Source organism: Lepisosteus oculatus, chromosome 23 (genome assembly GCF_040954835.1).
Source record: "Lepisosteus oculatus isolate fLepOcu1 chromosome 23, fLepOcu1.hap2, whole genome shotgun sequence".
In the NCBI taxonomy this organism is placed as follows: Eukaryota; Metazoa; Chordata; class Actinopteri; order Semionotiformes; family Lepisosteidae; genus Lepisosteus; species Lepisosteus oculatus.
The window spans coordinates 15,270,069-15,293,152 of NC_090718.1; the positions used below are offsets into that span (position 1 = coordinate 15,270,069).

The 23,084-nt window shown below is 46.6% G+C and overlaps 2 protein-coding genes and 1 long non-coding RNA gene across 7 annotated transcripts in view; 2 read left to right on the plus strand and 1 right to left on the minus strand.

Annotated features, from left to right (window-relative positions):
• gig2p (grass carp reovirus (GCRV)-induced gene 2p) overlaps positions 1–10,288 on the plus strand; it is a 29,481-nt gene extending 19,193 nt beyond the window's left edge. The window contains exons 5-8 of one of the 4 annotated variants that reach the window (XM_069182633.1): positions 4,410–5,589; positions 6,839–6,987; positions 7,799–8,003; positions 8,732–10,288. In XM_069182633.1, coding sequence (XP_069038734.1) covers positions 7,934–8,003; positions 8,732–9,384 — 723 coding nt within the window. In that variant the 5' untranslated portion in view covers positions 4,410–5,589; positions 6,839–6,987; positions 7,799–7,933 and the 3' untranslated portion in view covers positions 9,385–10,288. Of the gene's footprint in view, positions 1–3,317; positions 5,590–6,838; positions 6,988–7,798; positions 8,004–8,731 lie in introns of those variants that run through there. The other 3 variants (XM_015337447.2, XM_015337448.2, XM_015337449.2) reach the window with 3 other exon arrangements.
• Positions 10,289–10,601: 313 nt separating this feature from the next.
• LOC107075640 (uncharacterized) lies at positions 10,602–16,758 on the plus strand. Its single transcript, XR_001477155.2, has 3 exons — positions 10,602–10,621; positions 10,900–11,042; positions 16,637–16,758. It is a non-coding gene; the product is annotated as an uncharacterized lncRNA (long non-coding RNA).
• Positions 16,759–16,869: 111 nt separating this feature from the next.
• Positions 16,870–23,018, minus strand: nkapd1 (NKAP domain containing 1). 2 transcript variants are annotated; one of them, XM_069182632.1, is made up of 7 exons: positions 22,804–23,018; positions 21,930–21,977; positions 21,652–21,728; positions 20,523–20,626; positions 19,406–19,552; positions 19,025–19,078; positions 16,870–18,587 (listed from the first exon to the last, which is right to left on the minus strand). In XM_069182632.1, the coding sequence occupies exons 2-7, from the start codon at positions 21,937–21,939 to the stop codon at positions 18,170–18,172; spliced, it is 810 nt and encodes a 269-aa protein (XP_069038733.1). In that variant the 5' UTR covers positions 21,940–21,977; positions 22,804–23,018; the 3' UTR covers positions 16,870–18,169. The 2 variants fall into 2 exon arrangements, with proteins under 2 accessions (XP_069038733.1, XP_015192930.1); XM_015337444.2 differs by lacking the exon at positions 21,930–21,977.
• Between the last annotated feature and the right edge of the window lie 66 nt (positions 23,019–23,084).

The following is a 23,084-nucleotide window of genomic DNA, read 5'->3' on the forward strand; positions in this document are numbered from 1 at the left end:
GCAGCGAACTGCGCAGCGTGCTCCGGTGTCCGAGGATCATCCAGGGGATCCCCATATGGCACCCTGAGGGGTACACCTGACGTGCAGCATGCATATTGCTGCTTTTCAGGCCTGGAACAATACGGGCACCAACAAATTAACCTATTTCAAATAACATAGTGGTACAAGCAGGCCAGGCTCAGAAAGGGTCTCCTAGTTATGACGATGATGCTGCACTTCCCTGTGTGTTTCTACCTCTCTCGGGCTCGTTCAGGCTCCTTCAGCCAGCCCCGCGCTGGGTCTCTGTGTAGCAGCTACTGCTCTGCAATGGCATCGACAGAAAAGGCTGTTTCGCCGGGCTCCCTCTCCCCCGGGCAGCTGCTAAACAGCCACACAGAGCTGGCTTTTCTTCCGAGCGCACAGTACAGTCCTGTGTTTGTTCTGCGGCGCTGATAAGAGCCGCAGGAGATTTTCAGATGCGGTGGGATGGCACCGGCACAACAAGGGCTCCCTTGTCCGCAGCGCCAGGCTGGGAAGCGGAAGAGCAGGGGCAGAGCACCGTGTTCAGAAAGCTGTAGCCTGTCCCCAGAGCGCACATAGGGGGCTGGGTTTAGGGACCACCTGCGGACCCCCCGCACACGGTGGACGCAGTAGAAGTAAAACCAAGAGCCGACAGCCGGCGTCATGCAGCTTGGGATAACAACTGTAATGTCAAACAGTGGTGAGAGCAAACATTTATACCATCCAGGAAATGTCCCTTTGAGGCTTAAACCCAGTTGTTCCATAATGTTTAAAAGAAATAGGCAACCTCTTCAAAGGGAGTGAACGGACTGTGTTCTATTGTAAATGTCGGGCAGTAGTCTAGAGAACCTTGGCAAGCCTGTCTCCATTGACAACTGAACACCAAGGTCGAGCTGTCAGAGGAGAGTTCACAGGGCACTTGGCACTTTGGAAGCTCATGGCTTTGCAGCTTGAGGTGAACGGCTGAAGAAGGAAGTTGATATGTTTGTCCCAGAGTTGTTTTTTCCCCTCTGGGTTTCCTGCGAGGGTTGTGCCTTCCCTGCTCCTGCCAGCTGGGACAAGGCTACCCTGCTGTAGGAAAGCGGGCCTTTGAGGTTTTGAGAATACACTAAAGCCTTTATTGGGTCCTGCTCCCCCCCCGGACAGGAATCAAGCAGAGGTGGCCTGGAACCACATGGCCAGACAGCTGTAGCAGCTGGACCAACGCACAGGGCCTCAAGAGCTGAGCTGCGGCACTGCTTTATTCTGACACAGTCAACAGGGGGCGCTCTGTCTCGATATTAACTGGCAGGCTTGTGTGCCAGCCTGGAGAGGGAAAGGGCTTCTCTGAAGGAGACAGGCGGCACAGCCTCTGACTGCAGGACACCACCCTGGAGAAATCTGTCACAGTCAGGAATAGCTTGTCTGTTTGACACGGTGCGAAAGGCCAGGTCAGAAAAGTCCTTGAGCACAAGCAGAGCTGACCCATTGTTTGAGATTCTTCACAGAGCTGGAAGTCGGGTGAAACGTTTCCCGTTGTTTCTGGGGATCCCCCGCATGAGAACGTCTGCTGTAGGAGCTGCTGCCTGTGAGGAAAAACTACTGACACTGCGCACTGGGAATCAAGACACTGACAGTTTGTGGGAAGACGTTCCGTCTGCTGGGAAACAAGTAAAAAGGGAGACTTTATTTCTACCAGTGGGCCTTGATCCCTGGTGAAGTTTGACACTGGCAGACCTGTCTGTTTTTGGGGATTGAAGACACGGTGTTTGCACACTGCGACCGAGTCGTCGGGTGGCCATGCAGCAGAGTCCTCTTACCTGCAGTAATAAAACTGCGACTCGTTTCATGTCTTCTGGACAATAGAGACCTCTACAGGGAATCTTGTGAAACACAGCAGAGAGAATTCAGGGGGATGTCTCTGGGCTTCACTGTATTCAAAAGGACGCAAGACTGCAGAATGTTGGGCATCGCTTTACACTTATGAACAGTCTCACCTTTATTTTCAATTGTATTTGGTTTCTGCATCTGGGCCTAAATATGTTGATTACCCTATTAAGTGTTAATAAAAAAAAAGTTATCAGGCTGACTGCAGTCCATACTGACAAAATCATCCCATTAGATTCCTTCTGATTGAACTATGTGGAAGTGCACTTAACACCAAGAACAGGAGGCACTTCATTACACAAAGGGTGGCGGAGGCATGGAACAAACTTACCAGCACTGTTGTTGAAGCCGATACCCTGATTTGTTTTTTTAAACAAAAACAGCTGAATGACATTCTGGATCAGTTAACTACTGACTACCAAACAAGCTAAATCAGTTACATGACCTCCTCGATAATCATTCTTCTGTTCATATGAGACTGTAAGAACACGAGTTTGTTTTCCTGCATTGCTGCAACAGGACATTTTCAGTTCGTGTACTATTTCCAGGGCAAACACCCCTGTGCCCTCAATCCTCCTCACTCACCTGAAGTGAGGAAGTCAAATGCAGTTCAAACTGCAAACAAAACCCAAAGTGAGAGTCACTAAATTCGGTCCTCAAGGAAAACAAACTCCCAAATTATCCCTGCGTGCTATCCCATGCTGCTGGTCTGCTCTCACTCTGGAGTCTCGCACTGAAGCTAGACTGGGAAATCTGAGCAGGAATGTCTGTGAGCAGTGGCTTGATTTAGCCCAGGAGAGACGAGGTCACATGCAGAACACTGGAGCATTACGAGCCATCAGAGGGCCACAGGAAAGGCATGGGGCTCCTGCGTCTTTAAATGGCCTCATGACAAGCGGACTCTAATCTGCCTGAGGACTGCATGTCTGCGGTCAAGCTAGCAGCAACTCAAAATAAACAGCGCCAGGCTGTCATAAAAAGAGGACGGCGAAGGAGACGGAGAGGGAGAGGGAGAGGGAGAAGAGGAAGAAGAAAGCTCGCCCCCAGAATCCGGCCTGACCTCTGTCAGCAGTTTTCTGAAGCTCTGGTTGAGACACAGCGGTTCTGTGCCCGACAGAAATGTGACCCGGAGTGGTGAGAGGCAGGGCCCAGACTGCTTCATTCAGAGAGCCCGCGAGTGGAACGATGATGATGTGTTTGAAGTCCTGGCTTATGAGAAATATGAGCGCTTTAATTTCAGCATTGCGAGGGACACCAAGCATTAGGTCAGACAGAGATGCATTGTCGCGGAGACGCACAGGGGAGTGTGGGGAACTGTGGGGAGAGACATCAAAGCCTCTGCCTTTGCTGCAGCTCCTCTTCTTGGAAGAGCTTTTGAACTTTGGCCTTAATTAGACTCCCACTCGAGTGTTTGGACTCGGATCATTTTTATTTATTTATTTATTTTAAATGTTTATTGTTTTTCTTAAAGCATTACTCATGCTCCCAGGCCCCTGTGGTGTAATTCATTCCGTCCTGCGGATTCTCCTGGTTTATGGTTCCCTCTGCGCCCCACACGAAGCCCTGTGTCCTCGGTGTGTCACAGGGAACGGCCCCAGGAGCTGCTGCCCTGCTGCGGCACCCTGTCTCCCTTGCCCAGTTTCTCAAGCTGTGTCCCTGAGGAGACATGCCAGTCCTTGTCATGTTCCGGGGGGGCGTCTGCCTTCACGTGCGTGTGCACGAGGGGCAGGTCCCCCTGCTAATGAGTGAAATCAAGTCAGGGGGCCTCCTCGCCCTCTGGATTGGTCTTTTCTTGTGTTCTTTACGACTAAAGAGGCTCCTTCCGGTGTTTTGCATTTTAACCTTCTCTAGAAGTCTGTCTGTATCTGTCATGGCGTAGAGCTGTCCGCTGACCGTGCCTCTACTGGTTTGTCCTGTGCTGACCAGCCCTCACCATGCTTGAGCATGCTTGTCCCTGTGCTGTGCTGCTCCAGCTGGGCAGGGCTGCGCTCCGCAGGGTCGTGGACTGACAGGCCGGGCCGACCCGCCTGGGGCTGGGGCGTCCACGGCCTGCGCCTAGAAGGCTCACATGTTTCCATCCCGCATGCCAGCTCTTGCAGCCTGTTGTTTTAATTGATTTAATCATGTTTACACACAGACACCCGTTTCTGTGACTGCTGAGTCAGTGGAACCATCTGGTGGGGCTGCATAAACAGCAGTTGGTCTTCAGTCAGAGGGATCTATTTTTAGGTGTCTGGTGAGAGTCATTTGATTATTTTTCAGGATTCTGAGCAATTAAATATTGTCTTTAGTGCTCTGTGGCTGACTCTTGCAAAGGGCACTGTAGCAAATAGGAGATTGAAATAAAAATGACCAGGTTGGCAGAGTGCAGTACCAGCTGAAACCAGCAGAAGGAGCCACAACAAGCTTGACCTCATAAGACATTTTTTTATGATATGAGCATCAATAACAAAGGCTGTAACTGTTGAATGCCCGAATAGTTAACAAGTGTTAAAACCCTTGAGACTACTGCTCAGCCTGTCTTTGTCACTTCTGTCTTGCAGTGACTTTACAGTCCCGTCTGAGACAGAGTCAGTAGGGCAGGGCAGTGCCAGTGGCCCTGGGAAACCCTGGCTGGCACACGTGGCTCAGTGAGCAGGTGACCGGACCAGCAAGTACTGCTGCGGTGAGGATCGATGACGAGTGTGCGGAGCATAGGGAGAAGGTGTGCACACAGGGAGTCTGGAACAGTAGTCCAGGCCTCCGACAGGGAGCTCTGTGCCTGCCTGCCCTGTCTGTCTGTCCCCTGGCTCTGAGGTACAGCTCCCAGTGCTCCGTTCCCCTACCAACATTCCCAGAATGAGACTCACCCTGTCCTCCTTCTCCTGGGCTGAGCTCTTGGTCATAGCCGAACCCTGTAATTGAGCTACATGCTTGATTTTCTGCACCCACTCTTCCTTCCAAGAGCACCCTGCCCCAGACGTGCTGCTCCCAGAATGCCCCACAGACGTGCTGCTCCCAAAATGCCCAAGACGTGCTGCTCCCAGAATGCCCCACAGACAGGCCAGACTGCCCCAGACGTGCTGCTCCCAGAATGCCCCACAGACGTGCTGCTCCCAGAATGCCCCACAGATGTGCTGCTCCCAGAATGCCCCACAGACGTGCTGCTCCCAGAATGCCCCACAGAAGGAAGCCCTGGGTTTGTCCATCTTCAACCCAGTAGAGAAAAGTGGGCCTGACCCTCTCAGAGAGCCACGTGGGTGGACCTGCTCTCCTCAAGAACGTGGGTTTGAGAATGGATACAACGGCCCATTAAGGAGTTAGCTGTTAATCCATCTAACTTTAATCCAGCTGTTTGTTGAAGGAGCCGGGGTAGCGTATGTTTCATCCTCCCACCACCCTTTGTATAAAGAAGTGCCTCCAGTTTTTAAATGTACTTCCACATAGTTTCCTCTGGTAACCTAATGCTTAATAATTCCAAATATATTTCAAAAGGATTATTCTGCAAACTGGAGATCGTTGTAATCAGGGTGAAGATCTAAAGAGACACAGAGGACATGGGAGCCCTCTAGGGGCAGGACGGAGCACGTCCAGGGTACTGAAGCTAGTTCGACAATTAACTTGGGAACACACATCTATAAAGGTTGGATCAAGTTCAGTGCTCAGCCTTCTCTAGGAAAACACCTACATTGCCGACAAAGACTTTTACACTAAGAAAATCTCAGCAGACCAGCATCTCCCTTGGTAAGTATTCTCATTTCAGTTTCTTTCATGATTGCAAAGTAGCGTTTTTGATTTATTATTATAGTTGAGATGTCATTTTACATTTAATGCTATGAGATCATATGGGCCGCGAGTCAAGATTGTTTCTAGTCCGGCTGATGACGTAGAAAAGATCACCTGTTCACGGTTCTCTGGCCAGAGGTGTTCCGCGAGATGAAAAGGTTCAAGAACTACCCAAGAATAGCGAATGCTATTCTCTCTGCCTCGTTTAACTGTGCTACACATGTACTAGGCACCCCTGACTCCACTGACTGAAAGTAGATTCCCCGAAATTAAGGAAAATGCGTTTTGCTCCCTCTAGCGTTAGATGACATGATGGCACCGCACATTGACTTGACCATGAAATTGAAAGGACACCGTTGGAATTGGAGTAATAGGATGGAAACGCGGTGTTGAAACAGGCTTTTTCCAACACGCAGTTAAAAGGAGGAGTATGTGCCCTAAGGGACGCAGACGATTTTCAAGACAAAAACTGAGCAAATCAGAGAACATTTCAAAAGCCGTACCTTTTTCTTCTGTGCTCTGCTTTCCACTACGGGGACGGTTGGCTCTTGACCCTGGCCTTGAGACAGCGGTGTTTAAAAAGTCAATCGCTTGTCTGTCTGGGACACTTGAACTAGGAGACCGGCGGGCGGCCCGTGGATTTCAGCGTGTAGTCGGTGTGCGGAGCAGTGAGCCCACGGAGAAACAAGTAGGGGATAGAAACGTTACAGCAAGAAATTCACCTGTACTTTTCCTTTAATTTTTTTTAATTATTTGTATTAGGTACAGCAGTAATACCCTAAGAATAATAGTCGCCTTAACCTGGTCAGTTTAAAACACACAGGAACAGACTCGTGATGTTAAATTTCAATTCCATTGGAAAAAATACAAACATATCGTTTGTAATTGACTTACTTATGATACTGGCACGTTATTAAATACACAAAGTGAAACGGTCTGGGAAGATTCCTGCGTTTGAACATTTGAAAATAGGTGTAAAGGCGTATTTGCAGATTATTTCGAAATGTAAAAACGTGAAAGTGCTGCGGACTCTTTGTTCACAGCTGAAACTTTTTTCATCATATCTGTATTGTAATATGTACCCCTGACGATTTGTGATGTTATAGGTACTCTTGTTTGTATTGCATTTTATGTTGTTATTGTTCGAATAAAAAGTTTTTCTTTTTAATTCTGTCATAATCGTGAAACCCACACACTGCTGTTACAGGCTCCTTCCTCTACTTGGCCTAGAACGGGAAGTTCTTCGGTTTCGTACCCAGACCCGAGTGAACCGAAACCGAAACCACGGGTTCGAGTAGCTTAAAGTTTCAGGCTCTGCGCTCGGGAGTTACTTGGCTAACCACCCCGCAGAAAGAGGTACGGTTCTGGCTCAAGGGGCTTGGGCGGGTTCAGCGGCGTCGGTCGGAGCCGGTGATTTAGCGAAGGGACGAGTCGTGGTCCACCGGGCGTCGTGTAGGCAGATCGTATCCGCGTTTCTCTTCGTTTCTGACATCGGTTCGTGGCCTGTACGCTAGAAGACGAGGCAGATAGTGTTCCTGAAAAAGTGCTCATGGCCGGGGAACACGGAGTAAACCAGATACTTAGTATTCGTGTATGTATATATATACAGTATATACATGTTATATCGTGTACTTTTCTCTCTTTTAGCTCTTAAAATGAAGTTTCCAGGGCAGTGGGCATTTCCAGTTTGAGTACACAGTTGAACTGTGAAGTAACGCTACTCCACACCCTCTTGCTGTCTCTATCAGACGTGAAAACATACCCGAAATCACGATTTGTTATCAGCTGGAGAGAGAAAAACGCTGAGATGGGACTGTTGCGGGAGGGTCGCCTTTGCTTTTCTTTTCTGTGCTTGTCCTCAGTCCCGATGTAGAAACAAAAGTGAAACTTCCTCCCAGTCTCGTACAGCACCCAACCTTCCCTGCGTTTCTGGGTGACAGAAGCACAGTGAATGCAGGGTAGCTCCCCGGCAGACTGTGGACTGAGTGGCTCAGGGCTGGCAGAAACGAGACAGCACAACACCCCAGCAGCACTCCTGTCTGCCGTCCTGGCACCCCCTCTTTCAGAAGGGGGGCAGGATGCCCTGCTGGGCAGTGCCCAGGAGAGGACACCCTTCCTCTCACAAGATGCATCTGATAATAATAATAGTAAACTTTATTTTATATAGCGCCTCTAAAGGTGGCTTCTCAAAGCTCTTTATAGAATGACAACTACAATAAGAAGACTACACAAGATAAAACACAATGATGGTATACAGAGGAGACCGTGGATGGGGGTAGTAAGAAGAGCAGAGGGGTGAAGAATGGAACAGTTCATGAAGACTCTTCTGAAGAAGAGGGTTTGGAGTCTGGATTTGCAGGAGTTTAGAGAAGGTGACTCTCTGATATCCTTGGGGAGAGAGTTCCAGAGCTTGGGGGCATAGCAGGAGAAGGCCCTGTCGCCCATACAATGTACTGTAGACGGGCTGGGGGGACAGTTAGGAGAGCAGAATTAGAGAGCGAAGGTTGCGAGATGGGGAGTAGGGCGATAATAGATCAGACAGGTACTGAGGTGCCAAGCCGTGCAGAGCCATATAGGTGAGCGTGAGGATTTTAAAGTCTACACGGAATTTGACCGGAAGCCAGTGCAAGGACTCCAGGATAGGAGTAATGTGAACACTTGCACTAGACCTGGTCAGGATTCTGGCTGCTGAATTTTGGACATACTGTACTGCAATTTGTTCAAAGTAGATTTAGATACCCCAGCGAGTAGAGCATTACAGTAGTCAATTCGAGAGAACACAAATGTGTTGATCAGCTTTTCAGCCACAGTTAGTGACAGCATAGGGCGCAGTCTAGCGATATCTGATATCTGAGCCCCCAGCCCTCTCCTGAGAGTACATGGTCAGCCATATCTGGAGGGGGGCGTCCTGTCCTCCACTGGGCACAGCAGGATGAGCGCTGTTCGGGAGGAGAGAGGGCAGGGAGAGAGGGAGGAGAGAGAGGGAGGAGAGGGCAGGGAGCCAGACCTGCAGTCCTCAGGTCCTGTCCCCCACTGCCTCGCTCCGGTGACAGTCGGCCCTGGGAGCAGTAACGCAGCCCTTCCCTTTCCACACCCCCAGAGCCCGCAGACATGTCGGTGGAGTTCTTCGGCTGGGAGGTGCAGTACGATGACGACCAGCACCTGGCGGCGGAGCAGGAGCCCAAGGCGGGGCGCCTGTACACCATGTACCACGGCACCTCGGTCAGCCAGGCCCGCAACATCATCGCCGGGGGCTTCAGGCAGTCCCCCGACGGCATGCTGGGGCCCGGGGTGTACGTCAGCAGGAACCCCCGCAAGGCCGAGCGCTACCCCCTCCAGGCCCCCGCCACGGACAAGGTGGTGCTGAAGCTGAGGGTGGACACGGGCCGGGTGAAGCGGATCGACACCGACAACCACCCCCTGCAGAAGACCTGGCACAGCCACGGCTACGACACCGCCTGGGTGCCCCCCAACTGCGGCATGAAGGCCGTGCCCAGCGGGCTGGAGGAGGACTGCGTGTGGGACCCCAGCAAAGTGGAGGTGATCGACGTCACCCGCGCCCCCGACGCCAACACCCAGGCGGAGCTGAAGGGCCTGATCGCGCAGCAGCAGAAGGGGAAGAGGGCGGCGGCGGCCGGGGCCGACTCGTGCCGGCTGTGCAAGAGGAGGGCGGACTCCGCCCACCCCGTGGAGCGCTGCTGGGGCTGTGGGAAGAGCATCTGCACCTACATGCCCAGACACCAGTGCGTGTAGCTGCGCGCCCTCTGTCCCGTCTCGGGCTCCCTGGGCCGCACTGGGGCAGGATGTCTCCGGCCTGCTAGAGTGTAATTCCAAGGACGGATGACACGATGTTAAATATCATTTATGACATATTAGATATGGCTGCTTTCTCATCGGTATTGATTGTATCACATCCTGCAGCCGGAAAACCTTGAAATGGACTAAAGTGCTGTGCAATGGGAGTCTCCTTCGCTGTCATCTTGTTTTTCTCTTGTTTACTGCCCTACTGGACATTTCAGAGCTGTTCCTATTTCTTGTACTAACCCTGAGGTCTTGGGACATGCCTTTATAGCTTACCACTGCTCTACAGGACCCTCTCTCTGCAGGCTGACAGACACTGACAGAGGCCCAGGGCTGCAACACCAGACCTGCCTGCAGGCCGTATCACTGTGTCCTACACAGCACACTGACAGAGGCCCTGGGATGCTGCAACACCAGAGACATTTCTGCAGGATGTAACACTGTCCTGTGCAGCTCACTGACAGAGGCCCAGGGCTGCAACACCAGAGACATTTCTGCAGGATGTAACACTGTCCTGTGCAGCTCACTGACAGAGGCCCAGGGCTGCTACAATAGAGACCTGTCTGCAGGCTGTAACACTATGTCCTGCGCAGCACACAGACAGAGGCCCAGGGCTGCAACACCAGAGACCTCTCTGCAGTCTGTAACACTGTCCTACACAGCACACAGACAGAGACCCAGGCTCTCTCTGGAGTGTAACTTTTTGTGCCTGCTCACTGCCATGCTGAGGTTTGTGCAGAATATATTTTTTCAGGGATTTTAAAAGTTGATATGTACATTTTTTTGTTCTTATCTAATTGCTGTACTGTGGACAATGCAAGATAGTGCAATAAAAATAGACATTTCTTTAAAAAAATCACCTCAGTTTATTTTGTATGGACATATTGATATATCCAGTGAAGCACACTGTCCAGTTGTAATTTAGAAATAGTTTTGAAACAATGTGCACACAAAAAAAAACTAGTATTTTTAAAAAGAGAGAAATGAACAATTTTATATAGAAATCAAACTTACAATAAAAAGTCTTCTAAGAGCAGCTCCCTGGCGCAGAGCATCAGGGAGCACAGGGCACAGTGACGAAGGGACCAGCAGGAGGCTTCAAAATGGGCAGCGAACTCCAGCCATCAACAGAATCACAGGCTGGTCGAGCTACAGATAGTTAAAGGGACCGAGCTACATTTTCCAACAGGTAAGGTCATATGTTTACATTGAACCCTAGAGATGGAGAAGCTATAAGAATCGACCTTTGTACATAATAAAACTAGAAACTGAAATAAGTAACAGATCTATAAAGAGTTAAGAGTCGCTAAGCTAATATGACTATAGAATAAAATTCAAAACTATGCGATGCAGATGAACAGAGTTACAGCTGGAAAATGTGAAATATTGAACACTGGTTTTGTGTTGTTCTGCATTTTGAAAGAAGAAGAAGGGTCAGATTTTCCTTTGTTGTGTTCCTAAATGCAGGCTTCTCCGGGCACAAGATCTTCTCCCCCATGTGGACAAGAGACTCTCTGCTCAGCCAGAGTCACTCAGACCTCACCAGCTGACAGTGTTTGTGCCCCATCAGCACCAGGTGTCAGGTGGTGGTTCAGTCCTGCTATTCTGTTGTAAGTTTGAGATATTTTCTTGGCTTTATTGAGACTCCTGTTTTGCTTACTGTATATACTCATTGAATTAATTGTAGGCATCTATAAGACTATAAGCCCTTCTAGGTGTTTGCTCGGTAATTGAATAATTCTCACTTTAGATTAAGCTTTATTTTCCTTTGGGGGAAATTTGTTTTACGGCACAGTCCAAAACAACAATACAACCAAGAAGACATTCCGAACAGAGAAGATTTTACAAGAGTGTTACAGGACATAAGAGAGAAGGGAGTTACTTTACATCGAAGTGAGATTGCATCAGGGATGAAAGATGTCCTGAGTCTGCGTCTGGGGACACGGAGGTGTCTCCCAGATGGGAGCAGTGGAAATTCCCAGTGGAGGGGGTGAGACACTACCCATAATCCTCTTGGCCTCTTGTACAGGACTCTGTTTGTAGTGGATATATACAGTGCAGTCCATAAGTATTTGGACAGTGACAATTTTTGCTGTTTTGGCTCTGTACTCCAGCACAATGGGCCACAACTTGAAAAATTGATCTTTGAAGACTTTGTTTCTATTTCTGTCTGGTGAGTGGAGACAGTAAGACACAAAAGAAATCTGGCAGTTTACACTTAATGCCCAAGGGGTTTTCTTCAATTTAAGACCTTAACCGGGCATCTGCTGTGTTTATTTCCAGGGAGATTACAAAATGTTTGAGGGGGCAAAATTCCAAGTGGAAAGTAGCTCTGGAGGGCCTCATCAGTCTTCAAAATGTTCTTCCAGTTTGGTCCTGTGAGACTGACTGGACTGGTCTCATTAATGCACCTCGAGCACAGCAAATGGGAAAATACGAATTCGTTTTTATTAATGGAAATGTTAATATATATATATTCACAAACGTAAACGAATGTTAGGACCTCCACAAATTACGACACCTTTATTTGCAAAAGTATGCAGAAATGTACTTTATTTTTTTAATTTAAAAAGAGGAAATCCGACCAAATGATAAATTATACTTTCAATAATTGAACTATAAAAGAATAAATTAAAATTGTCAAGGTACCAATCCCAATCAGGCTTTTTTGCAAACGTTTAAGCAGTAGGTTTTTCCACACAGCAGTTTCTTTTTGATAATTGCTGCATGTGTTCCCTGCACTTTAACATTGCAATACACAGACACTCTTCCATATAGGTGTGTGTATATATATACACACCTATACATTCAGATTCTTTCTGAGAAAACCACCATTGCCCTTCAAAAGTGATCAGAGAAATTTGATAAAACAACTAGTCAATTTATTACATGGAAATAACATTCCATACTCAACACAGATTAAGAAACAGTAGTTCTTGCTCAGCCAACTTGTATTAGAACAAGCAAAAACAGTAATTGACACACATAGAGCATACAATGTGGTATATTTGGAATTTCAGAACTTTGATTAAGTTCCCTCTAAAAGATTGTCAGTCATTTCGACTGAAAATTTGTTGATAGAAAAGAGAGTCAAAATCAAGGATTAATGTTTAAATTGGGTTGATGTAAGTGGGTGCCGTATAAAACTTTTCTGTACTTGGACCACTGCTGTTTCTAATTTACATTAATGATCTAGATTCTGTTACAATTAGTAAACTAGTTTCCCAAACTTCCAGATGATCCCAAAGTAGGAGGAAATACCGTAGAAGAGTGTTAATAAAAAAATAGATAAATATCAATTTTGATAAAGCTCAAGACTGGGCAAACACCTGGCAGCTGAAACTTTAATGTCGACAACACTGAGACTGAGGCTGGACGTGTGGAATGTGTGGAAGCAATAAAAAGGATGTCAGGATATAAAGTCAAAAGCATAGAATTCAAATCAAGGGATGTTACATTAAAATTGTACAATGCAATACATAGCCCTTGATTTTAAATATTGTGTACAAATTTGGTCACCACATTACAAAAAAATATATTGCTGCTCTGTAATCAGTCCACAAAGGTGGAAACAGATTCATTCTGGCACTCAAGTTAGAACTATGGATTTAAAACTGAGAAGATGGTCTTTATACAAAGGGTTCTGGGAGTGTGGAACAAGTTATCCAGCTGTGTGAAGCCGATACCTTAGTTTCCTTCAAGAAATGCCTGGAAGAGATCCTTGGATCAATAAGATACCAATGACGAAATGGGCTAGGTGGCTGTTTCCATGGAGTGAGATTACATGGACAACCGGATAACTTTTGCAAATTTGGAAAAAGTCAGGATTGAATTGTATCCAGTTAAGTAACTATAGCAACACATCCTCTACTCTCATCCTGCTCCGGATCAGGTTAATAAACTAAAATGAACCTTCGAAGTTTCCTTCAAACCCGAAAAAGGCTCCACAGCCGAAATATTGTGCTCCTTTTCTTCTCTTTTCGGCATGGAATAAACCTTTACTTGTTCCTTTACAGACTACATATGATGATGCAGCTACCTACTTGAACCAAAATTAACCTGACTTTGAGGACAAGAGCTTGACTCACAGAATAATCAGTCCCCTCTGCAAAAAACTGGCGCCTTTCTTCAGGGTTCCAGTTCACATTAGAACTTTGCAAGTTCTAATGTGAAAAATATACAATTTCTGCAGAGTATACTTTATATTCATGATCTCTTAAGCCCTTTCAATGTCAATACTAAATCAAAGCTAAGTGTTTAAAAGAAAATCAAATTCTACAGAGGTCCGAGATGCCTTGTGACTGTACAAGTTTTTTTTTAACTGTGTTGGTAACCCAGAGTGCTTTGGTGAACTGAATGTGTCACTCAATAAGTCATTTGGTACAATACAATAGTTTTGCATGCATTAAAAATGTCTCCTGGCCATACATTAGTGAATAACATCATATTCTCATATTTAATTCTATTCACTGTAAATGTAGCTTCTGTGCCCTGTAGCTACGTACCCTGATCTAAACACTTCTTACAGCATTTCCTCATGTAATAGGTTCTCCGGACTGCACAGACATCCTCATTAAAGCCAAACACGGATGGGTTTTTTTAATGCATACACAGCATTACAGTATAGTACAGTAAACACATAAAACTCCCAACAACAAAAAAATTGGGATATTTGTACCTGGTTTATGACTTCCTGCAACTTGAAAGGGGAGCTGCAACTATGCTATTTGATTCACACTGCCAAAATGTTTCTGAAGGACTTAATTCACACTTCAAAAATGTTGGGAAAAGAAAACATTCTTTATTGTGTTGATGACGATTTCTTCTCCTCCAGTCTTATTCTGTTCACAATTTTGTTGGGAACATTTTCATTGAAAGGATTGTACTACACTGTATCGTACTCAACCACTGTGGATGATATTCTGGTACTTTGTCTTGACCTGCTTCTAGGTCCTCCTATTGTGGCCCAGCTACTGTAAATCCATAAATTACTGCTGCATGAAAACAATATTGTACAACTACACAATATCTTAAAGAGGAGCTCCTCTTCAGGGCCATAATAATGTAAATTAAGTAATTCCCCACCCAACAGATTCATGCTCACTCAATTTTTTTTTCTTTCTTCACATATTTCACTGGATTTCATAATTGACTTTAACATCCAATTCAGCAATACTTTGCCAGGTGTCTTCCCTGGCTTTTGCAGCAGCTACAGAATAGCTCCCTGCACTTACAACAGCTTTTATCTTCATAGTTTTCCAAAAAGACCCTAAATGTATTGTCACTGGATTAAGACGCACATTGTTTCCCAGTGGTGTTGCTGGCGTGGATGAAGGAATCGATACTCAGCCCTCCTTGCCTACTAAAGTGTGGCATGAACGTGCAGTTAGTCAGATAGTTTGAACCTGAGTTACTGTAACTGGATAACTTGAACCTGAGTTTGCCTTTGTGAAACGGACTTAACCTGAACTCAGTTATCGGGCAAGTTCTATCTGCATAATGTGAGAATTAGTTGAACTTGCTTCGTGAAACAGCCCTACCTTTCTTATGTTCTAAGGGGGCAACAGGTTCAGACAAAATGGCAGCCCCCGTCTGGACCACATTCCCAGAAAGCCGAGGGAAAAGCTTAGTAAAAGAAGCTGATGCCTCAAATCACCTGCCCAGCTGCTGGAAGACGGCTGCGTCAGGTGACAGTTTTAAAACCAGCAGAGTGAGATGTACAGTCTGAATGACAGAAAGCAGATCCTCTATGATAGGCAATCGCCAGAGGGAGCAGGAGCAGCCAACAGCACAGAGGAGCAGTGTGAATTTTTGGAATTACTTTTGGAAGTGCTTTCTGAGCCTTTAAGCTGGAAGCAGCCTACCTGCCTGCTACAGTATGTTAGAGACTGGAAGAAGTTCAGTTAACTGAGCAAGGAACTAGGTTTAAAGATTGGTTTCCCCTCACATTGTAAAGAGCACTTGGTGTATACCTTACATTTGTCATTTGTGTCTATATTTCTGGGCCTGTCTATCTTCCTTTTTCTTAAAAGGATCTTTGTTATCGTTTTCCTGGACAGCTGGGCAAACAGACACAAAAAGCAGACATACTGTAAGTGCCCTTTACAATGTGTGAGATAAGCAAAACATATAAAACTAGTTCCTTTTTCAGCTGCTAACTAAACTTTTTCCATTCCCTAACTTAGGCAGTTAAGCTACTTACTAGGTTAAAATCTTCACAAAAAGCACATCCAAAAAATAACTCCAATTCACTCCTTTTCTTTCTCCTGTTGTTAGTTGCTCCTGCTCCAACACTGTCCAACACTGAGAATCTGCTTTCTGTCGTACAGACTGTACATCTCACTGACACAGACCTCTGCTTCCTAGGTTTTAAGATGTCACCTGACTAATGGCCTTCCAGCAGCTGGATTGAGGGCAGGATGCCACTCCCCACCCATGTATGAGGAATGTGGTTCACAAAAGCTGCCATTTTGTCTCAACCTGCTGCCCTCTTATAGAATGTTTTGCAGAATTATTTTTAAAATCAGCAGAATTACTTAATCTTGCAATATTGTTGTTATCTTTGCTCCTGATTTGTATAATAAGAAATATTGTAGAAATTCAAGATCTTTCAAATACATAGTAGATATGTCATGAGCCCCATGCTCAGAAAAAGGGCGATTTGCAGTAGTTCCCTGAGGTCAATCAGCCCGACTCTGAGATTTTAGTTTAACATGATTTACCATGTGACAGAAGGAAGGTGCAGCCTGTTGGTTAAAAGCACCAGACCGTTAAGACACAACACGAACTCCAGATGAAGGAAAGCTTACAGATTGCCCAGGGCAGCTGCTGCAAAAACAGAATGATACAGGGAAAAGCCATAAAAAGGTGGCAACATAAACTCCACAATTGCTTTGAAGACATTGTAAAATATTCAGTCTCATTTTGTTACAGCACTCATATCATTAAAAAATCGACCAATTCGTGAGGGATATACAGATTGCACATAATGCCACTGTGATTGGAATTTAGCCTGGATACTGGTGTACTCTTACTCTATGAATGGACAACGCAGTTGAAGTTTAATGGCAAAGTAGTTGGACTAGTTGGACAACCTCTACTAAGCATGCAGCCAGAGTTGAAACTGCAGGTCAACATGGAAAAGGTCAACCCACTCATCGTCCAACACAATGTTCAGCAGATTAAAATGAGTTCTCTTTTGCAGAAACCAAGGAGCGTCTGTGGTGGGAGCAGCAGTACAGAGCCTGCAATGTCGGCGTGAAACCCTGTGACGCTCAAAAGGCCAGAACAAGGCAAAAGATGAAAATAAAACTCTTCGGTGCTAAAGACTGTGACACAGACAGCCAGAGACAGAGGGCAAAAAGGGAATTAGGGCTGTAGGCTATACAAAAGTTTGTTAAAAGATTCAGACGATAACATTCACCAAACTACAGACAATTGTTCTAGACAAAATTGTGTAATTAGAAATCAATTAAAAGAAGATATGGACAGTCACACAACACACACCACTGACCGGCAGGTTGAAACAGTGTTGAGGACCTGAAACACCTGACTAATGGTTCCTGCAGGTCACTATTCACAGACATGGGTCAGACTGAACCCCTCTGTCCTCTCGTGTCAATCGCACTCTGCATACGGGGGGTTTTCCATGTACAAGTTTTCCATGTACGCCATGTCAGTGTCAGCCCAAAGGAAAAGGACTCTCTGGACTCCGGAATGGCAACAGGTGAGGTGGGGGTGGGGAGGGATCCCCGAGAACAGCTGGAACATGATGGTCTTGTCACCTGAGCGAACAGCATGAGAGCACATCGTGTCAAACACTTTCACAAAGTGGTGACAGCAATACAAAACACACAAAAATCAAAGCCACCTGTAGACCTATGCCAACACAAAGTTAAAGCACTTGTCTTGAGCCCTGTCAGGATGCATTATGGGAAGACTGCAATGAAATGATGCTGCCTGCTGGGAAGCAGTGGGGGACCCCTGGGAATTGGCTCCACTTTACATTTACATTTATACATGCCAACTGACATGTCCACAAGCTCCAAGAGGACACTACAGAAATTCACCATGTTTAGTGGCAAACCCATTATTGCCCACACAGGTGGGATGTGAAAGCTGGGGCACACGTACACAGCACCCCCCCAAGTGAAGTGAGAGAGGTGACACATGCTCCTGCTTGGGTCCGCGCATCGGCAGCCGTTCCAACATCTCGACCGCCAGAAAAACATTTCTCTCACCGAAAACAGTAGGGGGCTTTGGAAATAACAACACAACAACAGTAATTATAAAGACGTGCCGATAGCAAGGCTGTACAAAAACACTGTCATTATTGTGAGAGGCAGCTGCACCAGCGAGCCACATGCCAGCTGAACCAGGGCCCAGAACCAGGACACGGACAAGGACAAGGCCTCAGACAGAGAACACCTGGGCTGAAACAAAAAATCCCTGAATGGCTTCTGCCTAGTTGAATGGACACTGTGCCAAACAGCACAAGCACTGGCCATCACACTGAGTTTACACCTGTCCTTTCTTCCCACACCTTTTAAAAACTCCAGAGCTGAAAAGTTTCACAAAAACAAGGTCTCTGTGGTGCTTGCACCCGGCACTTTGTTCTTCCTGATTGTGCGGCAGGGACAGCAGAGCCCCTCCGTTTACGGAGCTCTTCCAAGGGGGAGAGAGCGAGAGGAGATCTGGACTGAAAGAAAGGGGCTGCGTGTCGGAGGCCCTCCGCTGCTCAGTCCTCAGAGCTGTCCTCCGACTTCTCCTCGTCCGCCACCTTCCAATTCCTCCTCCTCCTCTTCCTGCGCAGCTCCTCCTCGTGCTCGCTCTCCGCCCGGGCCTCGTGGGGTCTCTTCCTGCGGCCGCGGGGGGTCCCTCCCGTCTCCTCGTCCTCCGAGCTGCTGCTGCTGCTGCTGTGCGAGTCCTTCCTGCCGCCCGGGCCCTTCTCCTTCCTCCTCTTCCTCCGCTTCTCCTTGCTGCTCTTCTTCCTGCGCTTGCCCGGCTCCTCCTCCTTCTTCCTCTTTTTGGCCTTCTTCTTCGTCTTCTTCTTCAGCGTCTTCTTGGAGCGCTTGCGTCGGCCCGACTCGGGGCTCGCCGACCTGGGCGCCTTCTCTCGGCGGTGGATGTTCTCGCCATCGCTGCACTGCTGGTCACTGGGAGAGACAGGGGTGACAAAGTCAGTGTCTCTCAATTGACAGGCCGATCTTGACCGACTGGGGAGCAGATGTATCCTTGGAGGGCCAGCTGAAGTCTTCCTGCAGATACTGGATTGCGATAATATTACAGGAGTGGGTCACACCCTCTCAACTCCCCTGCCATTTCACTTTAGCCCCAGCTATACTGTAAAACGCTCCAAGAATTATCCACTGCTTTTACATTCACGAGACATACGTGTATGTGCCATGACATATAGTCTATATAATACTTGTCCTTTGTTAAAATAAAAGGCACAGACACTTGTTGCTGCAAAAAAGGACCATAAAACCAGATCCCACTAAGAGTATGCAGTGTAACAGACTGGGTACATTTTACAGGTAAACCCTGAAGGGGATGAGTATGCTGCACAGTACAGAATTGTGGGGTTTCTTACCTGTCTGTCTCAAACTCTTCGGGGTAGAGCTCCTTAAAGCCACTGTGGCCCCACCTGGAACAGACAGCAGCGTGTTGTTCAACATCACTGAGCACAGCGCTAGGAAACAGGCAATTGCACAAACCTGTATGTACAGTAGATGTACCTATAAGGGACACAGCTGGATTCCATGAACACTAGGAACACTAGATCAGACTAGGAACTAGTCAGAGTGGTAACAGTTACCCCAGATAATATGAGGAATGCCATTTACATTGCAAGCTGCTGCAGCTACTGTAGTAAGAAAATGTTTGTGCATCAGGAGAATCAGCCTTCTCAATGCGCCTGCGCTGACATGTCAGTGTCAGCTGTTTTAACGCGGATGACTGGCCAGACACCAACCTGTCGGGGTCGCCGGCCTCGAACTCGTACAGCTTCTTGGTCCAGTGGCGGGCCTCGCGGACGTCTCCCTCGGAGCTCTGCGCCGTTGCCGCCCCCCCGTCCCCGGGGAGCTCCTCCTCGTCGAAGCCGTCACAGCGCATGCGGCCCCTGACACACCAAACAGCACAAAATTACCGTTCCTCCTCGCAGCTCTGCACGGCCAGTTTCAAAGGATCGGGAACCGTGCAGGGGTCTCAAAACAGGAACTGGAACAGAAAAGCTGGAACCAGACCCAGATCCTGTGTGAGTGCGCCCTAAGCAGGAATGCAGAGTCAGTGATTTTGAACAGCAGACAGCGACACAACCTGGCCTGTGCTGATAGCATCCTGCAGGACCTCCTGTCCAGGGCACTGGACACTTTTAGAAATCAATCAGTCCAAGTTCTCAGAAAAAGCTCCCCATGCATTGTTCAAATCTTCATGAAGGTAAATTATTACTGATCCCCATTTGTAGAATCAATAGGCTAAAAGCCTCTCTCATTGGTTAGTGTTTTAAAAAACTCATTCATTTAGCATCTCTTTAAGCCCAGTAATGTAGTCTTGGACAGAACCCTTGTTAAACAGAATGCTAAATAGGATATTAAATAGAATTTGCCTTTTTAAGTTGTTTTGTGTCTTGAATATAAGGAAGCAATTCTATATTTTCTATGCAGGTTGAAGGCAGGTCTCTGGTAGCTCACTGTATTGTACATAGCTGTATATAGCCATGAAGACCATGTGCTGTTTGCTTGTGTAGCTATAACAACATAAATATTTGTCTTATTAAGGTCCCCCCTTTTACTCTATTACCAAGCTGTGTTGGAGAAGCTAAGAGCACACATGCTGGTAATGCTCGGTATTCCCTTAAAATCAGGGTTGTTATTATTATTGATATTAGAATTTGCTATGTTTTCAGGACCTGATTTTTGGATTTTAATTTGACAGCTCCTTTTTTATACACTCCCCCCCATTTATAGTACAATACTTTAGGTTTCCTGTAACTTATATAATACTGCAGGGTTGTCTTTCTAGGAAAGATTAAGAACACTATTGAACACCACAGCCTGCTGTACAGAGCTCTTATTTAGGAGGATGCAAACCTGCTCAGGTCATGATCCAGCTTTCGTCGATGCCATCTGGCATGATCACCCAGCGTCTGGCGCTCCTTCTCCCTCATCTTCCACATCTCCGACTCCTCCTGGATCTGCCCCACCAGGAAAGAAGGAGACAAACGCAGGTGTGGTTACAGCTCGGCAAATCCCGATCACCAGCACCACAGCCTGACAGGATCTGGCAGGATCTTATAATCATAAGAGTAATAATAATTGGAGTAATAATAATACTGGAGTAATAATAATTGCTTACAATTATTATTATAGTTATAATAATTATTATTATTATAAAAGCTTATAGCGCTTTTCTGGACACTCCACTCTTCTTTCTGTAAGTAAGAATTCCATTGTACCAGTACCGGTTACATATGGCAATAAAGTTCAAGTTCAAGTTCAAAGCGCTTTACAGGTAATGGGGATCCCCTCCACCACCAGTGTGCAGCCCCACCTGGATGATGCAACGGCAGCCATAGTGCGCCAGAACGCTCCCCACACATCAGCTCTCAGTGGGGAGGAGAGCAGAGAGTAATGTAGCCAATTCATAGAGGGGATTATTAGGAGGCCACGATTGGTAAAGGCCAATGGGAAATTTTGCCAGGACGCCGGGGTTACACCCCTACTCTTTTCAAGAAACGCCCTGGGATTTTTAATGACCACAGAGAGTCAGGACCCTGGTTTTACGTTTCATCCGAAGGACGGCGCCTGTTTACAGTATAGTGTCCCCGTCACTATACTGGGGCATTAGGACCCACATGGTCCACAGGGTGAGCGCCCCCTGCTGGCCCCACTAACACCTCTTCCAGCAGCAACCTTAGTTTTTCCCCAGGAGGTCTCCCATCCAGGTACTGACCCGGCTCACACCTGCTTAGCTTCAGTGGGGCTGCCAGTTGTGAGTTGCAGGGTGATATGGCTGCTGGCGATGAGGACGATTCTGGATTGGGGTACCGTCTGGGTGGGTTTTCTGTGGTGTTCCGGTTTCCACATTCATAAACAAATCCATGCTGTCCTGGTTAACTGACATCTCTAAAGTCGTGCGTGTGTGCATGTGTGTGTGTGCGTGCGCCCTTGATGTAGTCTGATTAGTAGCACCTGGAGTACCTGATGAACTCCTGCTTACCTTATTATGAGCATCTGTGTGACGGATGACATTTCGGAGAAGCACCTTTCCCATAGGAACACGAGACATGATCAAACCTATACAGACAAAAATGTAAATACACTTAGCCAGGGCAACTTCTTTTGCTAACATGCAAGAAGATAGAAATTTCTTAATCAAGGACCCTGGACTTTGAATTTGCACCCCAAATGTACAGTCGTTACAGTTCAGTTTCATGCCCCAGGTTTTCACAAATTAGCACTATCAAAACACAAAACATTCAGGCGTCTGCTGAGTACCTGAGCTCATACAGGTCAACCAGCCAGCAAAGGTTTTCAAGCATCATGCTGGAACAACAGACATCACACGCAAGACCTCAGAAGCTGATTATCATATGAAAATTCCAAGATTTGCTATTACATGTGCTGAACGTGAATCTGTTGGGAGAACTGACACCTAGCCTAACCAGGAATATTCTAAAGATGGTCGCAAAGAGGACTGTTGTGAGTTTATTGAAATGTCTCTACGCTGGAAAAATCTTAAAAGTCCCTTTTCAAAGCAACAACTCTTCAGCGTGGCAGAAAGGCTCAGCCCAACTGCACTGGCAGTGCTTAAGGTACCCCAAAACCCTCCTATACTCACAAACCCCCATGACTCTGGTTTTGAAGACGTTCATTTTTACTTTTACAGGAAAACACAAGTCTATAGCCCACTGGTATAATGTGGTAAACAATTTGCTTCATGAATACAGCGGTTTGATTCCCTGCTCGCTCCTGGAAAAGCACAGGGAACTGTTGACTTTATTCCCGTGTTGAGACATGCAGGCGAAAGCCTAGCTGTTCCCACTGAGAGCTCCCACACAATTAAGTAACAAAGAGACAGCAGTAGCGCACACACATTTTTCACGTGTGTGACGAGCTCCTGTAGAAGCTGTTTCAGGCTCTTTTTAGGCTCAGCAGGAGCAGTTTGGTAAAACGAAAAAGAGGGGCTCCGTTATCGCGAATTCCCAAACTTTTCATTCGTGTCTTTCTGTTTTAAATGCGGAAATTGTACCGAGTTCCATTTTCGTTTTAATACCGCCTGCCAGCTTCAGTTGACTGAAGGATGAATACCATTAAAATACCAACATAGTGCATATAAATTGATTTTGTTAATAGGCTGTTAAAATCTTACCTTTTTGTTACAGTAATTCTTTGTCCTTAAAACAAATCATGTTATTTCATCCCACTGACTTCCTCCGCTTCTCTGTTGTTTCACCGGACGTTGTTGTCATTGCTTAAACGTCCCATCCTGTTTTCCTCGCTAATAAAATATAGTGATATAAGATAGCAGTTAGGAACAATTAAACACGGTAGCACCCTGCGGTACATCGGAGGAGTAAACTGAGAATAATGTAAGCGGATACATCCATTTCGGCATTGAAAGAGACTGCATGACAGAAGAGTGTAAATCGA

What these genes read in the sequence shown, in the direction of transcription:
- nkapd1 (XM_069182632.1), bottom strand. An exon ending in CTGGATCATGACCTGAGCAG is followed by an intron (nt 19,553 to 20,522) that starts GTTTGCATCCTC and finishes TTGGTGTGTCAG; the next exon opens with GGGCCGCATGCGCTGTGACG. An exon ending in GAGGCCGGCGACCCCGACAG is followed by an intron (nt 19,079 to 19,405) that starts GTTGGTGTCTGG and finishes TGTCTGTTCCAG; the next exon opens with GTGGGGCCACAGTGGCTTTA.